Genomic DNA, 23,914 nt, shown 5'->3' on the forward strand with positions numbered 1-23,914 from the left:
CAATTTGATTGGTTCCGTTTTGGTAAAGTAATTCACTGTTTTACCGACACAACATCAAAGTCTAGTATCGCCATCTACCTTTGGAAGCAAAAGTTTCCCATCAATTTTTTACCCTGTTGGTAAAATCACTATTTGTGTTATCAGAATTCAATTTTATTTCAATCAACATGCAACGTAACCAGTTGTTGGCCTGAATTTACTGATCGCTCACAGATCAGAAGTGGCCATTAAAATCTAAGGAAGAAGAAGAAGAACATGCAACGTCTGAGGAAGAGCTTTCAAAAAAAATACAGGTAGATTTAATGTCATGCAAATTTATATCGAGCAGAGAATTTTTAAAATTTCGAATATTTTTCTATTTGACAGCCAATCATATGACGTTATTATTTGTGTCTCTTGATGAAAAGCTCTCCAACCGAATATCATGCATGTGTGTGCGACTTTGGGTGATCTATGATGGAAGAAGAGGAGGCGAAAAAAGATGACATCGAGGGCCTGAGAAATTTAAACTTAAAAAAAAAACAAATAATAAAGCGAAAGAGAAAGAAAAGAATGCAAGATTGCACGCAATTGTGATGCGCTACTTCCAATGTTTCCTACAAGAGCTGTCGCTTTTATTGAAATTGGTGTGTATACACGAGTGGCACAGTGCTTTTTTCACGTAATTTCTTTTTTTTTTGTTGTAATATCCCGTACACACTGCGGTTCGAATTAATGGGCGAGTTTGAACCTTTAACGCGCTTCGCGAATGTTTTCTCTAATAGTCATCTCTACTGGTCCGGTGCATATAATTCTCTTTCTTTCTATATGTATTATGTCTACCTTAATGTTATATATATATGTATACACTTGCACATGTATATACACAAAGGGTCCCGAATTATCGCTATATTTTACCATTTTCTATCTATCATTTTAATCTAATAATAAATTTTAATTTAATAATAAATAAAATAAATAAATAATGTTGGGACACCTTGTATATACACATACGTAGCATATATTATATTTTATCATATATATATAATTTTTTTTTTAATAGTATAAAATTAACATATATGGGGAAGATATTGAGAATCCTTTGGCAAACCTCCAAACAACGTCAGAGTGTTGAAAAAGATTCGCAACTTTAGACGCGTCTGAAAAGTCCGATAATAAACGCGGAAAAAGATTCTCGTCTCCGACGAAAAGTTCTGTTTTGGAAGTTTGTCAATAAAGTTTCACGCGCTTTTTGTGTGGATGTACATGTATGTGTATGTATGTGTGAGACACCCTATATATCGCATAGAGCGCGCGCGGATGATTACAGATATATGTATGTACAAGGTGTTTGAAACTTTGGAAGAAGAGTCGGAGCGATGGAATGATCGATGTGTCTCTTTCGTTCATTCGATATCGATAATAGTACCTGTATCGCAATCTCTGTCTCCGTTTGTTATTCCAAGAAGAAATGACACAGAGCGTAAAACAAGAGTGAAAAAGATATTGAGCTCGATAGCGCGAAATTTCTTCTCTCTCATCATTTTAGAATATCTTGCTTCCACGATTGCGATTTACTTTTCTCTCTTGACTCTCTGTGCTCTCTTTCTCTTACAATCTAATATATTATACAAATATCTCTTACAAGTATCTCTTAATAAATCTATTTTGTGTATTCATTTAGACAAGGTAAACGCAACAAAACCGCTAACATAAACATCACGGTGTGTGTAAATTAATATATTTTATAATAACATATGTAAAAAAATAATACATCTTAATACACAGGATGTCAGGGCAATCTCTTCCTAAAAAAAAGCTCTTGTAGTTTACCTCGAGAGCTTTTCAAAATACTATAATAAAGTATTTTTTCTATAATTTTTTAATTTTTATATAAACCATAAAATATCTAGTAAAATATTCATTTTTCGATTATCTTACCTTAATACTTTTATGTGCAAAATAATGACAGGAATCAATTGGTGTAAAGAAAACACATAATTGTTCCGAAAAAAAATATGTAATTGTTAATTGCAAATTACATATTTTTTCTTCGAAACAATTATGTGTTTTCTTTACACCAATTGATTCCTGTCATTATTTTGTACATAAAAGTATTAAGGTAAGATAATCGAAAAATGAATATTTCACTAGATATTTTATGGTTTATGTAAAATTAAGAGATTATTTCAAGCCTCATAACTCGAAAAGTACTCGATGAAAAAATACTTTATTATACTGTTTTGAAAAGCTCTCGAGGTAAGCTACAAGAGTTTTTTTTGGGAAGAGATTGCCCTGACACCCTGTATAAATGAATATATGAAAATGATATATAAATATATTTTTTGGAAGATGTATAAATAAACTTGTATATACGAGATAATCTAGAGTCCAAATTGAAAGATGTGGAATTCTTATCGCGCGTGGCGAATATAAACGCAATTGTCATTATATAGAAGACATTAGAATATATTTTCACGTGCGAAAAAGGCAGTATATTTGTTAAATTCCGCCGCGCGAGACCGTGGATTCTCATGCGACCAAGTATCTTTTCTCTCACGTATCTTTCCTATACATGTACTATATCCTACGAACCCTGACCTGTTTTATATCTTCGTCTTTTATTTAACACTACACACTTTACATTTCAACGTCGTTCAATTAATCTCGTTATTCGTATAATTCTGAAATATATGTTCTTATTCGTAAAACGCACTTTTGTTTCCGGCTCTCTAATCTCTATTCTTTTATATATATTTGTATATTTTATATTTATATTTATATATATATTTATCTTTTTTATTTGTTAGAATAATTCGCAAGAGATCATCAGAAGTCGTTTCCCCTCTCTCGTCTAATCTCTAAAATAATTATCGCTATGTGTGAACGCGCGCGTTAGCGAGAATCTTCAGGTAATAATAGCATTTTTTTAAAAGGTAGACTTCGTACTCTTCATACGTGAATCCCGCTAGACAATTCCGGGATTTACTTTCCGTCCTGGTAAGACGTGCTTAAAGCTATATATCTAAGTCGAGAATTTCTATGTATATGTATATGTATGTGTGTGTTTGTATGTGTAATACTTAATGTAATTAGATACATATATAGGGAACTATCACAAATACGTCACTAATATCTCGCCAACAGAAGACATTCGGTGGTGAGTGGTAAGATCCCGTTTCGACATCTCGAATCGATGCGAGAACGAACGCGAAATCGAGCGAGGTTTTGTTGAACAAATGACGAAGGAAGAGAATTCCACATGGCGGAATTTCGAGAATTCCTCACCGCTACGCGATCATACGTGTATATATACATATATGTATATGGCACCACGGGAGAGATCTTTCTTTTTTTTTTTTTTCATTTTCTTCTTATCTGTTTTTCTTCTTCTTGTTTATCGAGTAGAGTTAATCGGTTGGACGGTGAAGCACACAGAATTTAGCGTCGCTAGACAGTCGTTTCCCGGTCCACGTGAATGTACTCCACGAAACCGGGCGGCTGCTGTCAGGACGCCGCCCCGAGGAGCGTCTCCTCCGTTGGTGCCCGTCGCGGCTTCTTGCTCTTCTTTGTCCCCTTGTAGTGAAGTCTCTTTGTGCGAGCTTTGGATCTAGAAGATATAAATTGCATTTATCAAATATTTTGTGTTTTTCTCAAAGTTATAATTACGCTAATTTAAAATTGCAATTTTTATAAAATGTATTTAAAAAAATTTTCATTCGCGAGTAATATAATTTTTCCTTTTTAAATTTAATATAAAAAGGCTATTGCTAGTATTAATTATTTTAGTATTTTATATATACAAAATTAATAATATATAAATATATATATATTATTTATAAATATTTAAATATTATTAATATATTTATATATTTATATATATATATTTATTTATATTTATTTATTTATATTTATTTATATATTTATATATTATTGATCTTATAAAATTATTGTATATAAAATTTTTTATTATATTAATTAACAATGGTAGTTTTTTTAGTGATAAGCAAAGAAAAAAATAATGCTGACATAATTTTTTTTTTAATTTTTCAGAATTTTCGAGCCTATATATATATACCTGCTAATAAGAATAGTAAATAGGCACGCAAAGGCAGTGACAATTCCAGCGACGCCAGCCATGACGAGCCACACAGTGGAGGGCAACAGGCCGAGCAGTCGGGCACCGTTGCCGCAGTTGGCCTCGTCGTGACCGGACGGGCAGTGTTCGTATCCGTCGCACCAGAGACTAGCGGCAATGCACGCGCCCAGCTCGGGACACTTGTGCGGGCAGTCGCCGATGTGGGACGGCATGCCGTTCGTCTCGTTCTCCGTTATTACGCCTCTCTCCGGAAGACGTAGCTGTCGGCGCAGCGCCGCCCGACTCTTGGAGATCTCCAACCAGGACGCGGCCGCTTGTCCGGATTCCCGCGCCACAAAGTCCAGCAGCAGCGCCGGTGGTCTGGGTGGACCTGGCCATTTACCCTCCTCCGTTGCGCCCAACCATTCCTCCGAGAACACGTGTACGGTAAATTCGCGGGCGCCCGGTTCCGCCGGGCACACCACCTTCAGCAGCTTTTGCGGCCAGCCAGAATAGAGGAGGATGCGATTGGTAGTCGGACATTTGACTTGCTCGCCGGTCCCGGTGCCACTAGGTGACTCGGGACTGACAGTCGGCGGTTCCAACGGTAAGAACCAACCCCAGGTCAGAACGAAGAGCGACCGATTCTCGCGCGCCTCTACCAGCCAAGGGAGGCCTTCGCAGTAGATGTCTGGTCTCGACAGTGGAGGCGTGATAAATCTCAGTTCGCCACCCTCGCCGCGGATTCTCTGCTTGCGAGGGCATTCCGGCACGCGAATTAACTCGAAGCTGGCGTAGAAGAAGAGCGTGTCAAAGTCTTCGTGAGGCGCCTGCTGATCCACTAGGAAAGTAATCTCTATCGCCCGGCCGGAGGAGATGTACGTGAGTGGCAAGTGCGATGTATTGTCGCATAGACACGCCCGAGGTACCTTCACGTCCCGCCACGGTGCCTCATAGAGGACCAGACGTGCCTCCCTGGACCCGACTTCCTGAACGCAGCGCGGTCTGCCGGTATGAGGATCCGAATCGCTCATACACATGGTGGATTCACCCAGACTGACATTATGCAGCGTCAGACGAACCCGTTCACCGCTGCCAGCTTCCACGCGATACCTAAAATCGGAATTAATAATCAAGATATTTACGAATCTTAATCGAAATAGATATCTACAAATTTCGTTTCGTGTAGTTTGAATATCACTTATCAAAACTACTACTTGAGAAATAATCGATCTAGATTAATTGTCACCAAAGTTCAAAATAAATGCTTTTAGCGAGAATGTATTTGTATCTCAAGAATACTCGAATCCTGAGAGACATTTTGTTAGAATCCTGAATTCTCTCTGTTTGTTATCTATCTTTTTCAGTGACAACTACACGGTTGTATTCCTCTGGGAAACTCGATCCTTACCTGCAATCTAATTTGCTAGAACCACCGCGACCGAACAGACGTACATCGCGCGGTGACATCACTTCGCCAGTGCGCGCTTTGCGCCATACTCGACTGCAGACACCATCACCCCAGGGTTCACCGGGTTGAAGGGTGGAGACAAATTCGTATCGCGCCTGGAATAAGAATGCAGAGAATTTGAGCGATACACATAAATTTGGTTTTCCGACTATTGAGAAATAAATAAATAATTGTGTTTATTATAAGAAGAAAGAAGAATATTATGTACGATGGCTAATTCTCGAGATTACGTGAATTAACAATACTGTTTAGTAAGTATGGCAAGAGACTCGGTAAATTAACGCAAGAAATGTTATGAAGTTCTAATCCTGTATATTTGCAAAGCGAACGGAACATGAATCATATTACTCAAAGTTTATTATTGTGTCATCAACAGTTATCTAAAGCATGTAATGGCGCAGGAAAACGATATTTGCCACAGAGATGCAGTGTAATTTTATAGCATCAAGCTAAACTAATATTGAGGTCAAGAGCCAATTATTGAAGAAGCATCTGCCTTCAGAGATTTACATGACGAAATAATTTGGGTGGAAGGAAATATTATGCAAAAAAGCAATATATTCACAAAATTTTTATAATTAATTCCTTTAATTAATTATAATCTCATATAAATGTTTCAATTATAGTCTCATTAAATGTTTCAACAAAAATCACTCCATTAAAATAAGAAAAAGAAAGTAAAATTTTGACAAAAAATTCACATTGAAAATAATATTTACATCTTTTCCAAGATAGTTAAAGTTAATTAAACTTTACGAGAGTAATTAAATTAATTAATTCATATAATAGATATAATATATAATTTATATATGATTAAATTAATTAAAGACATATATATATACATACAATAGAATACAATAATTTACCATTTAAATACTTTACTTTAGATGTAACAATTCATACACTTACGTGGAAGTTGATCGGATGAAGGGCGGTACCCAGAACAGTCTCCATACGTAACGTCAAGCTCGGAGCGGCTGTTAAATAGCTCTCGTCCTCGGTACAGGGTCTCGTGCTCCTGGTTATATTCCGGAGAGCCGCGTGGGCGCATAACTTGGGCGTGTCATCGCATAGCGTGGCCATCGGTTGACCTGTGTTCGGTGCCCCGTCCCAGAAAATGAGCTTAACAGCGCACAATAGCGACAATGGCGTGCTGTCCATCGCCGACTGGCCGGCGCTGGCATTGTTGTCGCCGTTGCTGGTCAAATCACGCTGCGAATACGACGAGAAGTATATCCACACACGATCGCCGATCGCCCCTTTGATGTTCCACGTGCAACTGGAACCTGGTGGTAGCGCGTGCAAGGGCGCCCGTATCGTGCCGCTTCGCTTGGCGCCGACGCCGGTACCATTAACGAAGAAGTGACAGCCCTGCGCGCCCTTGGCGTAATCCAGACCGTCCGAGTCGACGTAGACGACCCGTAGCTCGAGCTCAAGTCGCAGCGACGACGCGCCCAACGGTATCGCTACCGGTGAACTGCGAAATTCCACCTGCATGGCAGGTCCACGCGCGGTTATCTGCGGTAATGGGCCGCCGCAATATACCAGGAGCACCGCGTCCTCGATGCGAGCACCATCGCGGAAGATCAGACGGTCCCTCTCCGGTGGACAATCCTGCCAAACGCTGAGACTGGTGTTGACGGCGGCATTGAGGCCTACCGGCCCGGTCGACGTGCTCTTGACGGATATCATTGCGTGCTTGCACGTGGGCACCTCCTTTTGACGCACGGTGATCAGGCAGCTGGCGTTGCGCGGATACTCGCCGGGATAGTTTGGACTCTGCAGGCGACACTGCTTCAAGTGGCACTCGTAAAAGTTACGAGAGCAATAGGTTCCTGGCACCGGGGAACCTCGCTCGACCGGTAGTTCCGGTTTGCCCAATCGGGCGACTGCCTCGTTGCGCGAAACGAAGCGGAAACGGAGACGAAATTCGAACGGCACCGTCGATGGCGCATGAAACAGCCGTATAGAGGCAGTGACTGTACTGGTTTCGCTGTAAAAAGCAATGACAATGATAATATCGTTTTATGCTGATTATTTTAAACTTTCATCAGACCTTTTAAAATTTTCCATATAATATTTGTTTCTATTTTTATAATTTCTGATAGATGTAAAAGAGGGAGAATTATCATAAACTACATCTACTAGTTGCTACATCTTACTAATTAATAAGGAAGCAAAAGGCGCTAGAAAGAAGTTCAAAAGAAGAGAAAATGTAACAAGCCAGATTAGAAAAGTAAGTTTTTTCAATTTATTGAAAGGATATCATCTTATAATCCGCATACAAACACGTGTATAGAAACGACAATAATCAAAAGTAATATTAGACAGAAGAAGAACAAGAAAAGAGAGAGAGAGAGACAACTAAACAGACCTGTAATAAGATGCACGACCCTCACCGACGCCGCACCACGAGCCGCCCGTGAAGTGTCTACCGAGTTCGGCCAGCTGAAGCGAGCCTTCGGGACAGCTGGTAAAATAATTGTCGGCGTTGGCGTCGATGCGACCAACGCTGAACGCGTCCCACAGCAGTTGGACCAGCTCGCCGTAACCCTGTCCGGCCGCGGTGAATGTCAGGTGACAGAGAAACGGCAGACGTTCCTCGGCCGGCCTAGGCAGGTCCAGCTTGTACGTGCGTCCCTCGCGACCGTGGTACGTGCGATTGCACGGGGTGCACATCGCCGGCTCGTCGCTGCCGTCGCCGCAGTCATCCTCGCCGTTGCAATAAGCGTCGATCGGCACGCATCGGCCGTCCCGGCACGTCAACTCGGCCAACCCGCAAGTGCCGCTGCCACCGCCGCCTCCTCCTCCTCCGCTGCCCCCGCCGCTCCCCCCTGTGCCACCCCCTATGCCAACGCCGTTCGACGCGTCAGCGATCAGCAGTAGCAGCAACAGCAGCGAGACGATGCGATGCAGCGATCGACATTGTTGTCTATCGTTGTTATCGGATCCTCCTCCGGTATCAGCTATCTCCTGCTCAGCGAGAAATCGATCCGCGATATATTGCACGCTGCTTCAAGGTTTTATTTACAATTCTAATCACACGTCTAATCTTAACGATTTAATTAATCATTTCTAAAGCAATTTTTTTCCCGCAGCAATGTGATGCGAGTTAGCCAAAGTTGCAACTCGGAGAATTAATTGTGTTAGCGAGGAGACCTAGGTCTTAAACGGTCGGGATTTAAATCGATCGGTCCTTGCGGCTCGACATATGTACATCGAGACGCCGCGTCGTAAACACCTGTTTCGACGAGTGCCTCGAATATCCGCGACACAATTACGCGACCGATTTAAATCCACCATTCTGCATTCATCGATACAATCGAGTTAATGACAGAAAGGGTCACGCGCCAATTACCATAATAATTCGCCAGCGAAACGAGCATATCACAGTGACAATTCCAACGGTGCGATCCGGACGTTGACTTCGAACGGCGGCATGTCAGCTCGACGACGAGGATGATGCGAGAAAGAAAAGAAAATCGCTAAAATCGCGGATCGCGAACGGCAGTAGTCGTCGACACCAACATCTTCCACAGGTTCGAGCACAAGGACGACGACGACGACGATGACGATGACGACGACAACAATAAGGACAACTTGGTCTCTGGCAAGAGACAAACAGAGAGAGAGAAAGAGCAACGATGGGAACCCCGCCTAAGCGCCACCGCCTCCGTCACCGTCGCCGCTGCACTCACGAGGAGCGCCGCCACCCGTTGTGCACGTCCCGGAGGTCGATGCGCAACTGCACACCACCGCGTATCTTCCCCGGAGGGAAACCAGCCGCCTGCGCGCCGCCGCTGCAGGCGACGTGTGCCACCGCGGCAGGGGTGAACAGAGAGAGAGAAACGGGGGTTGAGCTCGCGGAGAGAGCTGTGCCTTGTCTGCCTAGGCGCCTCAATGCATCGATCGACTTTTGGCGCTCTCTCTCTCTCTCTCTCTCTCTCTCTCCCCCCCCCTTCTCTCTCTTTCCATCTCTGTCCATAAAGCTCATCAACGTGCAGCGACAGCCGAAATGCGAGGAGAGACTCCGGGGATCTCTATGCGAGAGGTTTGCGGATCCATCGCTCGGATCTTGCTAATCATATATTGATGCGACCTGCCGAGCGTCATCTGGGAAAAGTAAAACAGAATTTCTCAATGTTACCTTAAATAAATAATACACGCTCCAGAGTTTACCGTCCGCTCTTTCTCGCATTTCGCTTATCGGAATTTTTGCGCTCTAGTAATCGCCCTCGGGATTCGGTTAATCAATCGCATTAACTGTATATTCTTTAAGAAAACACGTTGTCAAAAGGATCGAATTCTATACACGATATAATGGATTAAAGTCGCGCATGCAACGTTTGTCTTATCAAGACGCGACTCGATTGTTCAAGGTGGTTAACCGATTTCCGAGCGGAAATGGAGAGAAGCCGCTAGTGTTTGCCTTTAATATCGTGCGCTAGTTAATAGGCCGACAGGTGTAGGCTTCATCGCTGCGTCCTTCTCACTCTGCGGGATTGTCAATGTCCAGACTTTTGACGTCGGTGTACACAGGACGTTTCATGATTCGATCCATCTGAAGCACCTCCCTCGCTAGAAATTATCTGACTCGAAGAGACAATTTTCATCATCTTTCTCTTTCAACATCCGCATTTGTCTTCTTCAATAAATATATCTCGAATCTTTCTATTGAATTCCGCGTTGAATAAATTTAAAAAGATGCAATGTTTTTTGGAAAATTGTTTTTTAAATGAAAAAGAAAGTCTCCTTTTGATCTTTCTTACACAATCTAGTTCGTTTCAAGTTTCATCTGATTCAGGCGCTGTATTATTTACGTAATAACCTTGACCTACGGAAAGTAGAGTAATTTCTTGTCCAAGTAAATGAGGGAAATTTCAGTTGGTCACGCGATATTATGAAACGCCCTGTACGGGACATGGACGCGCCGCAGCTTCCCTCCGGATCTCTCCGTGTTCTTTTTCTGCATCCATGACGCTAAGCATGTCGAGGACGTCGTCGTCGTCGTCGTCGGTTTTGCTGTCCCTAATAATATACATACAGCCATCGACGCGTACACAACCTCGTCGCACGGCGACGACGGAGCTATCGAACGCGGGTGCACACCCTTTTCCATCTCTCTCTCCCTCGCCCTCTCTCTCTCTCTCTCTTTGGACAGTGCATATAAAGGGATTGGTGGTAACATTCTTATCACGTTACCAGCATCATGGTACTCCAACGGTCGCTGTTCCCCTTTCTTTCTCTCGCCGGTTATCGATCTTTCGCGGTCGCTCATTATCTCCGCTTATTACGCTTAACAGTTCATCGTCCGCGCGAGCGAGCGACGCTCCATCAATTGAAGATCTAATCTCGTAACGCGGTTACGAGGTAAATCCGATAATGCCGGTTGCGCGATAAAAAATTGCGTATCTATAATTTTAGACTTTAGCTACCGTACAGCACACAAAGTAATCTTACATTCCTCTGCATGATAGAGAAATAAAGGGGATGCGAAATTCCTGGAGATGTAAGTTTTCAGAGATCTCATCGATATACATGTGTGAGTGTGTGTGCATGTATATATATATGTATATAATTTATATTTTTTTATAAAAACTAATTTCATATAGTCCGTAAAATGTATCTTATCGTGTATTAAACATAAATATTTCTTTGATGTTAAATGCAATATTTATATTAATTTATGGAAAAGAATATTTTTTTATATTTTTAAGTAAATTAAATTATTCACAATTATATTTATACATATATATACATATACATTATTATATATCTAGTATTTGACACAATGACATTATTAATAAAATAACAAAATCCATTTAAAAATGAAATAAAATGCATTATCTAGTCATTTTCAAATTTAATTTAGGATGCATTCTACATTCTCGATTTGCGAAGCTATAGAATTCTTTGAGGAGGGTGTGCATATATGCAGATATCGTGACGCGAGGGGTGCAATTGAGTGCTGAATGCATTTGCAGGGATGCATGCTCACCTAGTTACGCCATCAGCGCGTAACATGGATAGAGCCGTCGTTCCACTGTTCTAATTCAGTGTATTCTGGAATATCCTTTAAATAACGAGGGTGATCTCTCGACGCGCTACTATATAGATCTTATCACTTTAATGAAAATGTGTTCCCGAAAATGATCGAGTTATTGTTTTCGCTCCACGCGATATATTTAACAAAAATTGATTTAATTACATCATTAACGATTTCAATCTAATCACTGTCAATCTGCACACAAATTTCATTATTTTATGCTTTATTCATGTATTTCACCACAAATTCGATATTTACATAGCATTAAAAAGATACTAATATTTTTAATTAAATAAAATGTAAAATTTTTGAATTTAATAAAGAAACAAAAAGGATTAAAAATATTTCAATATCTCATTATAGAACTCTAAGATAATCCTACACTTTCTTCGGCTATATTACATTCCAATTTCTATGGAATTAAATTACAAGCTCAGTCAAAAGAAAAAGAGAGAGAGAGAGAAATACATACACCAGAGAGAATTCTCCTTTAATAAATATATTCAAAGATATTCGTATTGAGGATGTGTGTGTGTGCGCGCGCGCGCGCACACATACACACACACACACACAAATCATTATTAGGTGAGTGATGAATTGATATTAAATTCGATGAATGATTTAATACGCAAATTTGCAAAACAGCAATAAGCTGAAATTAATTACTATCATAATACCATTTGAATAGCAATGCATTAGTTTATATATGTCGTATGTAGTAGTAATAGTGAAATTACATCGCGTTACATGTATATCTACACTGATACAAGTAAAATTAAATATTTTCTATTCATAACAATCAAATCCATTACTTTCACATATTTACGACTCAACGTATTTTTCATAGCGATTCGCTATTTGTTACAGAAATACAAAACTTGTGCACTTAGGCGGATTGTTTTATAGCTTCTAAAGACTATTAAAATATCTTTACTCATTTCTTATACGAGTTGTTTGCCTGAAGGAAATTGAATATACATTTTCCTCGATGTTAATGTATATATCTTAAAAAAAGAATTATAAGAGTTTATATATAATAAAGTTATCACCATGTAGAAAATATTGAATTTTTATACAGATTATGTCATATATATTAGAACTTAGTTTGCGATCGATTATGATAATCGGAAAATATTGAAATTGAGAAAACACTGGTTAAATGTTATGCGTACAAAATAGATAATAAATGTACAACAAATTTTCCAAGATCTATCGATTAATGTGACGCCGAGTTTGCAAAACCTTGAAAAACAACATATCGAAAGATACTCGTGGGGGAGCATTTAGAACGCGTAACGCGTACGTATGTCTTCCAGTTTCTTCGACACTTCAGACGGTGTTCTCTCGAGATCGCCAGAGATGCTCTTCTGCTTAACGGGTTCGATCGAATTGAATTGCTCGCAGAGATCGCCATCGATGACGTTCTTCACAGGATAATAATACGACCGGAAGGACAGATGATCCCTACCGCATAGGGGCGGGTGCTCGGATCGCATGTGCATCTCCAGATGTTGAAAGAAATCGTGATCTTCGTGACTGGTGAACGGCACGAGAACGCCCACCGTTCCGCTGAGAGTCGTGTAGACCAAACTCTCGGAGCCGCCGGGTATGAGAGTCGCCTTTTGCAGGGACATTACCGTCTCGCCTACGTGAAAACACGCAACCGTGTCCGCTTTCTGGCTAGCGCCGTTCAGCAATCCTCGATCCCACAGAGCCTTATTCCCTGTAGGATCCTCGTCCACGTCGTCGTTAATACCGGTCGCCAACCGTATCACAGCTATGTTCCCATATTTATCGGCGGTAGCAACGGTATCGTAATCCAACACGCACGTGGTTGTGATAAATCTAGGATGTGTATCGTCTGCGAAAACGATCAATTGATTCTCCTGGCGTTTGTATCTCACGGCGTATACGGACTCCTGCACATCGCTGACGTAAATCCGTTGACCGATGGCGTTGATCGAGACCACGGCATTGGGTATGTGCTTGTTCTCGCATTTGCGCAATAACTTCTTTTTACCCATGTCGTAAAGCCGTAGCATTCTACCTACGCCGACCAGTACTCGGCCCTGATACGGACAAATGGCCAATGGTACCTCGTCCAACGGAGATTTGTGCAACAATTCGATACTAGTACACTCCGTATTTACTCTGGAAAGAAGCGATTGTTTTTCATTATTTCTCGTCCCATGAAATACTGCGCTAGAAGCGATATATTTTTAAAGCATCAGCACTGCAGGACTATATCATCAAAAATACAGACATGTTCTAGTTCTCATCATACGAGCATTATAAACTAATTAAAATAACTTTCTTGTTTTTAGTGATACAAGAATATAAGAGAAAATAAAGATTAGACTTTCCCGATTAATATCTTCTATTCATCGCGCGAATATAGCAAAGTATCTTACTTGTATGTATAAAGGAAACCGCCGTTGCTAACTCTGGGATTTAATTGAAACTCCTTTGCGACTCCAACGATGAGGAACAGTTGATCTCCTTGATTGGCAAACTTCACGAGACAGAGACTACGAAAGAAAAAAAAATTTAATAATATCAAAATATCAATTTAATAATATCAAAAATCTTTTCGATGATATTAAAAGAATAATTATTCTTTCCTCGACTTACCATAATGCAGCTAGATTTTGCTCGAAACGATGCACCTCGAATGTTTGGCCAGTAGTCGGTGCCATTATTCTCAGCATCGAGGCCCAAAGGCCTGGTCCCGCACGCGGGGCACCGAAAACCGCCTCGTTCGGCTCCTCCGATAGGAACGCTTCTGCCAATTCGCGGGCGACAGCAGCCTCCTCAGCGCCGGCTGCTTCCTGCATTTCCTCCGCCATTTGTAATCTTCTCTGTTGCTTCGTCTCTTCCGTGTAAGCGTTGTGTTCGGTCTCGATGACCACTAGGTGCGCAGAATCGGTGTGAATCGCGAACTTCCGCGGCGTATACTCCAACGGAAAGCTCACTTGATTGAATACGGCGCCGAGTTTTTCGAGTGCCAGGATCCTCAAGGTATTGGTCGATATGGCGACGATACCTTCCGGACACTGTTCAGAACTGAAGCCAGATGCAAATTCTAGACTCTCGTACGATAGAGGCGTAAGATGAAAGCGGTTCTGATGATAGTAACTCAGCCACGATCGACTGCTCATCGCCAGTACGGCTTGATTACCCTGCATACGTATTCTGAAAAGCTTGACGGGACGGGAACCCAAGTAACGTGTTCTCGTATCCGCGAGATCGCCAGAAATCGGATCTAATACTGTTCTGAGTAATACGCCGTTTTGCAAACCTGAAGATAACAATAACATAGTTCTATAACTTTAAATGTAATTATTGTATATTAACGTATCTTTTACAATTTGTGGTTGTATCTTAAACATTAATTCGTGTAATATTTATTCGTATAATAATTCGCGTTTGCAAGTATGTATAACTTACCTATGTTTAAATACAAACTGGATTGTTGTGGCGCTGAATCCTCGGAATTGTCGGCCTCCTTTGCACCCATTTCCACGATACATAGACTCTCCGCAGCAGCCGGTAACGCTTGCATACTCCTCGGTGCTAAGCAGTCCGAGGGATCCAATGATATTATCCTCACTGTATTATCCTGTAGGCCAACGGCAAGAAACCACGAGCGTTGTTCGCCCACAGCAACATTTCCGAGGGCCATGCACATTACTTCTGATGGCATCTTCTTTCTTTCCGTATATTCATTCAATTGTCCAGTCTACAAAATATGAATGAAATAAGTCGATATTATCGATAGATAATTTTGCAAATGTCATGTTCACTCTACATCAATCTCAGCTATTAAATGATAAGCTTAGAATTGGCTGTGCCAAGATGAAGCAAGTGATATGCTCTTCGCATCTCTTACATCTCTGAGAAAGAACAATAGACATTACTCAGAGAGAACAATAATGCGATTATCCCGGCAAATGCGATTAATCGAGAAAACAATGGATTTATATAAGGATACGTACGGGATCCATTTCAAAGTAGACGAGTTCCCCTCCAGTGAGAGCGATCACAACTTGACGTTGATTTACCGCGCACTTTACGATGGTCTTCTTGCCAGGAGCCTTCCATTCGTTGACACGCTTATCTGCACGGATGTGACGTATACCGTCAGGATATACCTGAAAGCGGATTGTGATATTTAATTAACGTTTCAAATCATTAAATCATATATTTTTAATTATTACTCTTAAATTAATATGTAAATATATTATTATTATTAAAGTCTTATATATTTATGTATTTTATAAATTATAATCTATTATATAAATATATTATACATGGTGTCCGGAAAATCGTCCGTAATACTTCGGAAGTGATTTAGGAAAGAAAGAAAAAGAAGGAAAAAAAGTTACATAAACATAGGTCCAGAAATAAGTCTTTTCCGAGCCACTTTTGTTTAAAAAATCATAATTTATAGTTCACTTGACATCCCCCTTTTCAAAATTTTTTTCTAATCTTAAATTTTTGAATTTTAAATTTAAATTTAAAAATTTGAATTTAAAATTAAAAAATTTAAATTTAAATATTCAATTTAAATATTCAAATTTAAATTTAAATATTCAAATTTAAATTTAAATTCAAAGATTTAAATTTTTAAATTAAAATTAAAATTTTTGAATTTTAAATTTAAATTTGAATTTTTAAATTTAAATTTTTAAATTTTAAATTCAAATTTTTAAATTTAAATTTAAAATTTAAAAATTTAAATTTAAAAATTCAAATTTAAATTTAAAATTCAAAAATTTAAATTTAAATTTAAAAATTTAAATTTAAATTTAAAAATTTAAATTTAAATTTTTAAATATAATTGAATTTTAAATTTAAATTTAAATTTAAATTTTTAAATATAATTGAATTTTAAATTTAAATTTAAATTTAAAATTTAAAAATTTAAAAATTCAAATTTAAAAATTTAAATTTAAAATAAAAAAAAATTTTAAAAAGAAGGATGCCAAGTGAACTATAAAATTACAAATTATAGATTTTTTTAACATAAAAGTGGCTCGGAAACGACTTATTTCCGGACCTATGTTTATATAGATTTTTTCCTTCCTTTTCTTTCTTTCCCGAATCACTTCCGAAGTACTGCGGACGATTTTGCGGACATCTTGTATCGAGTTTTATGTAATGTTATCCAAATTGAAAAGTTTGTGATTGTCAGGCCTATAAAACCAGGAAAGTTCGGACGAGAATCGGAACCTTCCAACGATGTGAGCCTAGAATTACTTTAGCACTCTTTTTGCGACCGACAAGATGATCGACCAAAATCAAGCCGGAGATACCGAGTGCATCGCAAATAATTCTGCAATCCTACGAGCGAATCATTCGTCCCACAATTGGTTACATAAATAAGCGATTTTATAGTACGTTTGATCATATTATAAATAATAAAGCACATTAAGAAATTCCTAAATATATTATTCTTGTATAACTTGCCTTTTCTTGTTAGAAAATATACATTATCTTTTGTCAAATATAACAATATTATAAATATTGCGTGTATTTAAAATGTTTCTTCGATTCAGACAAGATTTTAGATTCATAGAATGCATAATTTACGCATGGGACAGGATACGCGCAGAATATAACGCGGTGTATAATTCCAATGTGCAAAATACCTGCACCAATGCATCCTCGCCCAATGCTGAGCAACTCAAGGTTGGTGTCGTACCAAGAAAACCCGAGTCCGTCACTTCCTCGACAGTCTCGCCAATACTGAGTACGAGCGTGGCATTCACGAAGGACACTATGATGTATGCATCATATTCCTCTGCAATCAAAATTATAAGGCTTATTCTAAATACACAGGGAAATACGCGAACGAAAACGTCGAATTGAATTGTATATTTGAATTTGGAAATATAATGTATTTAATATTTCGCCCTTTCCCTCGATCGTTCGAAACTGCGCACGTTCTCGGGGCACGGAAAGAGTTGACGAGCTTTCTTTCTTTCTTTTTTTTATGTCGAGCGAATCGACTCTTATTCGTGCCAATTTCGCGCCGAGATCCTTACCTTTCGGTCATTCAGACTTCTGTGGGTCAACCAATAGCGCGCTGGCATCCTGAAAGAGAGAACTGGTGTTTGATAAGAGTGTATCAAGCCACCAGGTTCATTAATATCGTTTTACAAAACCGATGCCATTTTTTTTTCTTTTCTTTAAGCAAACTATAATTTTCTTTTCCAAGTCATATTAAGTAAATATTCTTACCCCAAAGCTTTGCTCAAATTTACTACCATCGAGCTTTCTTATCCACATTTTCTTTTGCAAAAGAAGAATAAGATAATAAAAGTCTGTGGTACATTTAACTTCTGTGACTGCATAGACGGATTCATTTCACCTCGCAAGTGATATATGCAAGATATTCAAAGAAATAAATAGACGAGAGACATATGTGAGAATAAACGATCGCAGTTAAAACTTGCCGATCGTTGAAGAAGCAATTCAAGTAAGAACATGCAAACGATTGATAGAAATATCTTTCGACTAACCATCGATTCTTCTTTTCACGGTCCATACGGCGTTTGGGTTACCAGGCAATTCGCTCACGGCCATTTCAGAAACCTCGAGACCGTGGCGTAGCACACGCAGGGTAGATCGCGGTCCTCGACCACAAGCAATGTATAATTGCGGCGTATCTTCGTTTGCCAAATCTGCCACCTGTGTATTGAAGGTAATGACAAATTTTCATTTAAACAAATTTATATATACATATATAGCTCTATCTACAAATATGATATGAAGAAGAAAATTCTCAATTGTACATTTGTTTCTCTAAGGATTCACTTCAATTTGCAATAACAAACCAAAGGCGACAAAGAGAATTTTGCTCTCGCACATCTGTCACAGAAAAGAGACGCATGGATGACATCTCTCTCCTACTTGAAAGTGCTGAACTAAAATTTGCAAAATTTGCACTATAAGAGTATAAATGTCACCTGACAAGCCATTATGGGCGAGAGACTGTCCATTTCGTCGACTAGCACTAAATTTCGAAGCGGTCGTGGCGCGAAGAAGAAGGTATCGCCTTCCTCGAGCGGCATCGCTGAGCTGAATTCGGGTTCATCGTCATCATCGCCGAGATGCGCTATTTGATAGAGGTAACTGAAAAAAAATAACGTAATTGTGCTGTTCTCAATCATTTCTATTATATGTGCATGACTATGTGATGTGTCTATGATACTAACTGATTGCCAAATTCCGAGGCAACAAACAGGAAACCCGTTTTCAGGACACACATACTCGCTGCGACAGGTACCGTATCGAAGTACTTGAGCTTGATCTCAGTAACCATGTCCTCATCTGTCTCGAGAGTGATTTTGAAAATGTCTCCTTGTTCTGTTTGCGCCAGGAAAAAGAACATGCTTTTTGTCTTGTGTGTAGCAGAACACACAAATATCATTCCTCTCTCGGGATCGTCCAGGTCGTTACGACGTCGTGGGATCGGACAACGAATATCGTGCTGATCACCGAGATTCTTGTAGGTGAGATAGTTTTCGGAGCAAATTAGTACACCACTTGGACCATCATTGCCGCCCGGCACAGATACAAGAAAGTTAGCATGTTCTTCCAGTGGCTCGCTGTATTTTCGCACTACGTGATTTAGACCGAGATCGAGCTCGTACAGCGTCAAAGTTTGTTGTGTCTTCACTGCCGCATCACCTGTAGGATCGCTGTCCGCTTCCTGTCGGATTAATGTTTTTAAAATATATTGAATGTCTCTTTTATAAACATAGTACTGTGAATATAATTGCACAAGCACCATCATAATAAGAAATAGGTGTAATCAATGTTAATCAGTTGAAACACGGTTACAAAAATAATCATATGGCATTTGGTTACAACAAGAATATTCATTATTTCAAACCGTTAATGATGCAAGTTTACCTCGTAATCGATCTCTAAACATGCAAACATGGGATTGTCAAAGCCAACATCGACGCCAACCGTGTGATATACTAGTGTGTTGCTCTTATGAGCTTCCAATGGAGAAGAGATTGTCAAACGGGCTTCTGCATCTCTGTTTAGGATATACACAAGTTTCTGCTTTTCAATAGCACCTAAAATAATATTAATATATATATATATAATCAAATTCATATAGATGAATATAATTATTATCGACAAATAGACTGCCATCATAAAAATGAAAAGGTGTAATCAATGTTAATCAGATGAAACACAGAAGTAATCATATGGTAGTTGACAATAACAATAATTATTCATTCAATAATTATTAAAACACCACAAATGATACAAATATGTACAATACCTATCATAACCGCTCTGCCTTTTGGATCAATGGCTAGATACTGGCCAGGTACAATACGTCTACAGCCACTCTTGCCAAAGGTCTCTTGATGTACCTTATCGAACATATTCTTGGCAGGAATATATTCCAAAATTACTATGCGCCCGGAATCCGAACCAACAACGATATAATCTTTCGTTGCTCCGGTCAATCTGAATGCCATCAGAGACCTGATAATGCCAAAAACCTCAACAGTCAGCAGGGTGTGAACCTTCCCCGTGTTCGGGTCCGGTCGCAGTAGCTCCAGCGACTTGCCGCGAGAGACGAGGATCTCCTGCATCTTGCTGCCGGAGAAGTTGCCGTGCACCGCGTGCGTGATGCCGGTGGCGCGTTGTAGGGTCAGATTGTACAGATACATCTTGAGCGGCACGTTTTCTTCTTCGTTGATCGATCAGTGGAATTGACGAAGGCTTACGCTCTCGATAGAAGTTGCCGAGTGTCCATACTGCAACGACACACATGCACCTTCGTACAAAAATTCGACACGATGTCATCCATCTTAATTCCGCTCGAAGCGAATTGTTAAAATAAAATAATGATAGATATCAAAGCGAAGGAATGTTAGGGATGTTCTTTTACCTCGATCAAGTTTTCGGCGCGATAACGCTTGACGATGCCTCCAGATTTTCTCGTTGTGATCCGAGAGTCGAGTAAACCTGCCGCCACGACCGTTATGAGAGGACAGATCTCGTCAGCGTTCGCAAAGTTTACTCTTTCCACCGGAAACGAAGCGCGTTTTTTCTCGGGAAATGTCATATCCGGTGCGCGCAAAATTCTAGTTCGTTTATTGGCTACGTCATCGGCGCCATATTTACAGAAACCTAAAGGCTCATCCATATGAAGATGTAGGAAGTTATCCGTAAATTCCCTAAAAAAATATAAAAGATTAGTATATGGACGTGCATATATTAATATGTATGTGTGTGTGTACACAAAAAATCATGTAATACATATATAAATTATATATTAATGTATAATATAAATATATATATTTATATTATATATTAATATATATTTTTATAATTAAATATAGTAAAAATAATTTTATACTGAAGAAAAGAAGAAAGGAAAATATATATTTGTTTTATTTCCAGTTAAACGTTAAAAATTAGAAATGCTTATAATTAATTCATTTTTTGTTCTTAACATCTATTAAAATCACAGGTACGATATATCATATATCATATATATGTATATACACACAAACATATATATATATATACATATATATACATATGTTGTAACAAATTTTGTACAAGTAATTTGCAACATTCCGTTAAATAATGACGAAATTGAAGTTATACCAACACCCAAAGTTTTAACACCATCGATTGAAAATACAAACATAAGACTGATATTTGTCGTGCGACAAGTTTTTTAAGTATTAATTAGCTGCGAAATAAAAAATATCTAGAAACTAAAGAAATTTCTATCCTGCAACAAATTATTATTTTTAAGAAGTTTGTCATATGACAAATATCAGTTTAAGAAATAAAAACCGACATAATTCTAATAAGAAATTAAATTTCGCGCAACATAAAAAAATATCTTAATATAATTGTCATTAATTTCGTTTATACAAATAGAAATCTACAGCGTCGCAATATGAACACCTAAATTTCAGTATCTTCATATTTTCGATCGTGTCGCATCTTGTTGAGAAGTCCTTTTCGTTTCCATCTCTCCATGCGCATTTTTCCTGAGCGATTGTACATTAGAGACCTTGTTTCTATAGACCTCTGGTACTAAACACTCTAGTACAAAGTGGGTAATGGCACCGGTAAATCCCCAGACACGGTGTTTACCGCCTAAATAATTCGGCAAGGTGAGATTGACATTTCGAAAATATGTGAAATGACACAGCTCGGGTTCGCACAACTTTTGTAAGCTGATCACGAATGCCTCATCCACTTCGTCATGGTTGATCTCTAATTGTTCCGGCACTACTTCGCCAATGTAAGCCAGCACAGGCATCACGTTGACGTTTGTCTTGCCGATAAGATTTCCCATGGTCCACACGTCGATCTTCTCTTTGGGGATCTTCAGCTCCTCCCAAGTCTCTCGCAGAGCAGTTTCCTGTAGGTCGACATCAGTCTTGTCACGCATACCACCTGGAAATGATGCCTGTAAAAGATTTTATTGAAAAATTCAAATCTTGTAGTGATAATTTTATGTTTTACAATTTTATTTGATGAGAAAAAAAATGAATTAATTATAGACACACACATTTCTAATTTTTAATGTTTTATGATTGATATAAATATATTCTTTTAATTATTAAAGAAATATTTATCTGTAAATTTCTAACTTTAAAAAACATATTTTTTGCAATTTTTATACTGTATAAATTTTAAAAATAAATGATATATATATATATATATATATATATTGACCTGTCCTCCACTGGATCTGAGTTTTATGGACCGCAGAGTATATAAGAGACCGAGTTCTCCTTTGTAGGAGCATAATGGGATCAAAATGGCAGCTTCTGCAATATCCTTATCATGCAACTTTGGAAATTGCATGGATCTAAATTTTCTGATGCAAGCCTTACGATTGCTCTCTGACAACACCACCTCGGCCTTTAAAGCAGAGTTGATCATGTCGATATAATGTTTGGACACTGTGGACTAGAAAAATATTTAGAATTAATTTTTATTTACATTAATGTATATAATATTCTAAAATGTATATATATAACATATATAATTGTATATGTACAACATATCTGTTTGCATTTTAACTTCGTTTTATAAATTTTTTAACAAATTTTTGAAATCTTGTCTTGATAGAAAAAAAATTAATTCTTTTAAAAATGAACAAATTACAATTTCAAATTATTCAAATTAAAATTGTAATTGTAAAACAATCTACATCAGTAGGATTAAAAAAGAAAAAATTAAATATTATTTTATATATAATTTCAATACAATTTTATAATTTCTCTCTGTCTCTCTCTCTCTCTGAACTTTTCTCTGAATGATTCAGAGACAGATTTTTCAACAGATTTTTTTTACTGCATCACACTAGTGAAAAAGTATTATGTGAAACACGTGTCGCGTAATTCAAACATAACCTTGAGTAAAAATCTCATCATTTTTTATTAAATATATGTATGTATTAACGCACACAAAATCATATATTAAACTCGTCGAATAGCCTTTTGTTTTTTGCGCCATTAATAGCAGTTGTAATCGCATCTTTGACCTACTCATGATAAATTTGTAAGATTGGTTAGGTGGCAATTCATCTGACGCAATATGCGCGATACATATGTACATATGTAATGACGTAATTCTAGCCTGCAAAATTCTTTTGTAAACTAGCGGACAAACGATTGTCAAATACTTACGTATGCACGTAACAAAGGACGCGCCGACGTCGCGGATAGCTTCATCAATCAGCGAATTATCGTTGCATAAGTTGTTAAAATCACCGGATCAGTTGATCAGTTTCATGGAAGATGTTTTAACGGTTGCTTGAATTCGAGTACTAATTCACAGATGTCTCACGACCTACAATTTTCTTTGTTCTTCTTTTTTAAATATATATAATACATATATAAACTGTATCATTATATATTATATGTGTATATATTTTTTTACTCTTATATTATATGTTTATTACTTGTAAATTATTTTTTAATTAGCTATTACTGTTTTTTATGAGATACATTTTACTTTTTTAATGTCTGATCCGAGATGTATGACGATTGAAATGTAATTATCGATTAAATAAAATTCAAATTTTCGCGCTAAAAGTTTGAATTTTCGCTAAGTAAGGTTTTCCACTAAGTAGGGTTTGAGTCTTCGCTAAGTGAGGTTTGAGTCTGAGCTAAGTAAGGTTTGAGTCTCTGCTAAATAAATTTAAATTTCTACTCCAAATAGAATTTAAATTTCTACTAAATGTAATTACTTTTTGCTAGTAAAATGCAAAACGTTTATTAAAAATTATTTTATATTTTTATATAAATATTTAATTAAATCACTTATTATT

The 23,914-nt window shown here is 38.2% G+C and overlaps 3 protein-coding genes and 1 long non-coding RNA gene across 9 annotated transcripts; 1 reads left to right on the forward strand and 3 right to left on the reverse strand.

Moving 5' to 3' along the window:
- The first annotated feature begins 4 nt into the window (after nucleotides 1-4).
- On the forward strand, nucleotides 5-12,782 carry LOC145969199 (uncharacterized). Of its 4 annotated transcripts, XR_014437978.1 has the most exons (6): nucleotides 12-293; nucleotides 367-626; nucleotides 4,033-5,779; nucleotides 5,905-6,080; nucleotides 6,416-7,764; nucleotides 7,856-12,782. It is a non-coding gene; the product is annotated as an uncharacterized LOC145969199 (long non-coding RNA). The 4 variants fall into 4 exon arrangements; XR_014437979.1 differs by having other exon boundaries at nucleotides 6-293; nucleotides 5,905-7,764; nucleotides 7,847-12,782; XR_014437980.1 differs by lacking the exon at nucleotides 5,905-6,080 and having other exon boundaries at nucleotides 13-293.
- On the reverse strand, nucleotides 2,072-11,921 carry LOC145969184 (uncharacterized). The gene is made up of 6 exons (XM_083095081.1): nucleotides 8,887-11,921; nucleotides 7,903-8,501; nucleotides 6,438-7,521; nucleotides 5,469-5,623; nucleotides 4,058-5,170; nucleotides 2,072-3,589 (listed from the first exon to the last, which is right to left on the reverse strand). The coding sequence occupies exons 1-6, from the start codon at nucleotides 8,887-8,889 to the stop codon at nucleotides 3,487-3,489; spliced, it is 3,057 nt and encodes a 1,018-aa protein (XP_082951207.1). The 5' UTR covers nucleotides 8,890-11,921; the 3' UTR covers nucleotides 2,072-3,486.
- On the reverse strand, nucleotides 12,058-20,688 carry Sf3b3 (splicing factor 3B subunit 3). Of its 2 annotated transcripts, none has more exons than XM_083095078.1 (12): nucleotides 20,498-20,688; nucleotides 19,880-20,383; nucleotides 19,495-19,667; nucleotides 18,795-19,291; nucleotides 18,546-18,711; nucleotides 18,099-18,267; nucleotides 17,226-17,377; nucleotides 15,570-15,725; nucleotides 15,022-15,313; nucleotides 14,206-14,872; nucleotides 13,986-14,102; nucleotides 12,058-13,725 (listed from the first exon to the last, which is right to left on the reverse strand). In XM_083095078.1, exons 2-12 carry the CDS (start codon nucleotides 20,274-20,276, stop codon nucleotides 12,858-12,860), a joined length of 3,654 nt encoding a protein of 1,217 aa, XP_082951204.1. In that variant the 5' UTR covers nucleotides 20,277-20,383; nucleotides 20,498-20,688; the 3' UTR covers nucleotides 12,058-12,857. The 2 variants fall into 2 exon arrangements, with proteins under 2 accessions (XP_082951204.1, XP_082951203.1); XM_083095077.1 differs by having other exon boundaries at nucleotides 19,880-20,363; nucleotides 20,498-20,687.
- A 297-nt stretch (nucleotides 20,689-20,985) lies between these two features.
- Nucleotides 20,986-23,434, reverse strand: LOC145969195 (mitochondrial coenzyme A diphosphatase NUDT8). Of its 2 annotated transcripts, none has more exons than XM_083095110.1 (3): nucleotides 23,271-23,434; nucleotides 22,312-22,548; nucleotides 20,986-22,042 (listed from the first exon to the last, which is right to left on the reverse strand). In XM_083095110.1, the coding sequence occupies exons 1-3, from the start codon at nucleotides 23,313-23,315 to the stop codon at nucleotides 21,548-21,550; spliced, it is 777 nt and encodes a 258-aa protein (XP_082951236.1). In that variant the 5' UTR covers nucleotides 23,316-23,434; the 3' UTR covers nucleotides 20,986-21,547. The 2 variants fall into 2 exon arrangements, with proteins under 2 accessions (XP_082951236.1, XP_082951237.1); XM_083095111.1 differs by lacking the exon at nucleotides 23,271-23,434 and adding an exon at nucleotides 23,048-23,178.
- Nucleotides 23,435-23,914: the final 480 nt, after the last annotated feature.

The sequence above is a fragment of the Camponotus vicinus genome, unplaced genomic scaffold (assembly GCF_025532165.1).
Source record: "Camponotus vicinus isolate PSW18456_S1 unplaced genomic scaffold, iyCamVici1.0 SCAF_3, whole genome shotgun sequence".
NCBI classification, from domain to species: Eukaryota; Metazoa; Arthropoda; class Insecta; order Hymenoptera; family Formicidae; genus Camponotus; species Camponotus vicinus.

Coding starts and splice junctions, on each gene's coding strand:
- LOC145969195 (XM_083095110.1), bottom strand. CDS start 23,315: ATGAAGCTATCCGCGACGTCGGCGCGTCCTTTGTTACGTGCATAC. Junction 22,549..23,270: donor GTCCTTTGTTACGTGCATAC/GTAAGTATTTGA, acceptor ATATTTTTCTAG/TCCACAGTGTCCAAACATTA. Junction 22,043..22,311: donor TCAGATCCAGTGGAGGACAG/GTCAATATATAT, acceptor AATCTTTTACAG/GCATCATTTCCAGGTGGTAT.
- LOC145969184 (XM_083095081.1), bottom strand. Junction 7,522..7,902: donor GGTCGTGCATCTTATTACAG/GTCTGTTTAGTT, acceptor TGCTTTTTACAG/CGAAACCAGTACAGTCACTG. Junction 5,171..5,468: donor TCTAGCAAATTAGATTGCAG/GTAAGGATCGAG, acceptor TTCCGATTTTAG/GTATCGCGTGGAAGCTGGCA.
- Sf3b3 (XM_083095078.1), bottom strand. CDS start 20,276: ATGTATCTGTACAATCTGACCCTACAACGCGCCACCGGCATCACGCAC. Junction 18,268..18,545: donor CGCCCATAATGGCTTGTCAG/GTGACATTTATA, acceptor TTCAATACACAG/GTGGCAGATTTGGCAAACGA. Junction 17,378..18,098: donor CGTGAAAAGAAGAATCGATG/GTTAGTCGAAAG, acceptor TTTTGATTGCAG/AGGAATATGATGCATACATC.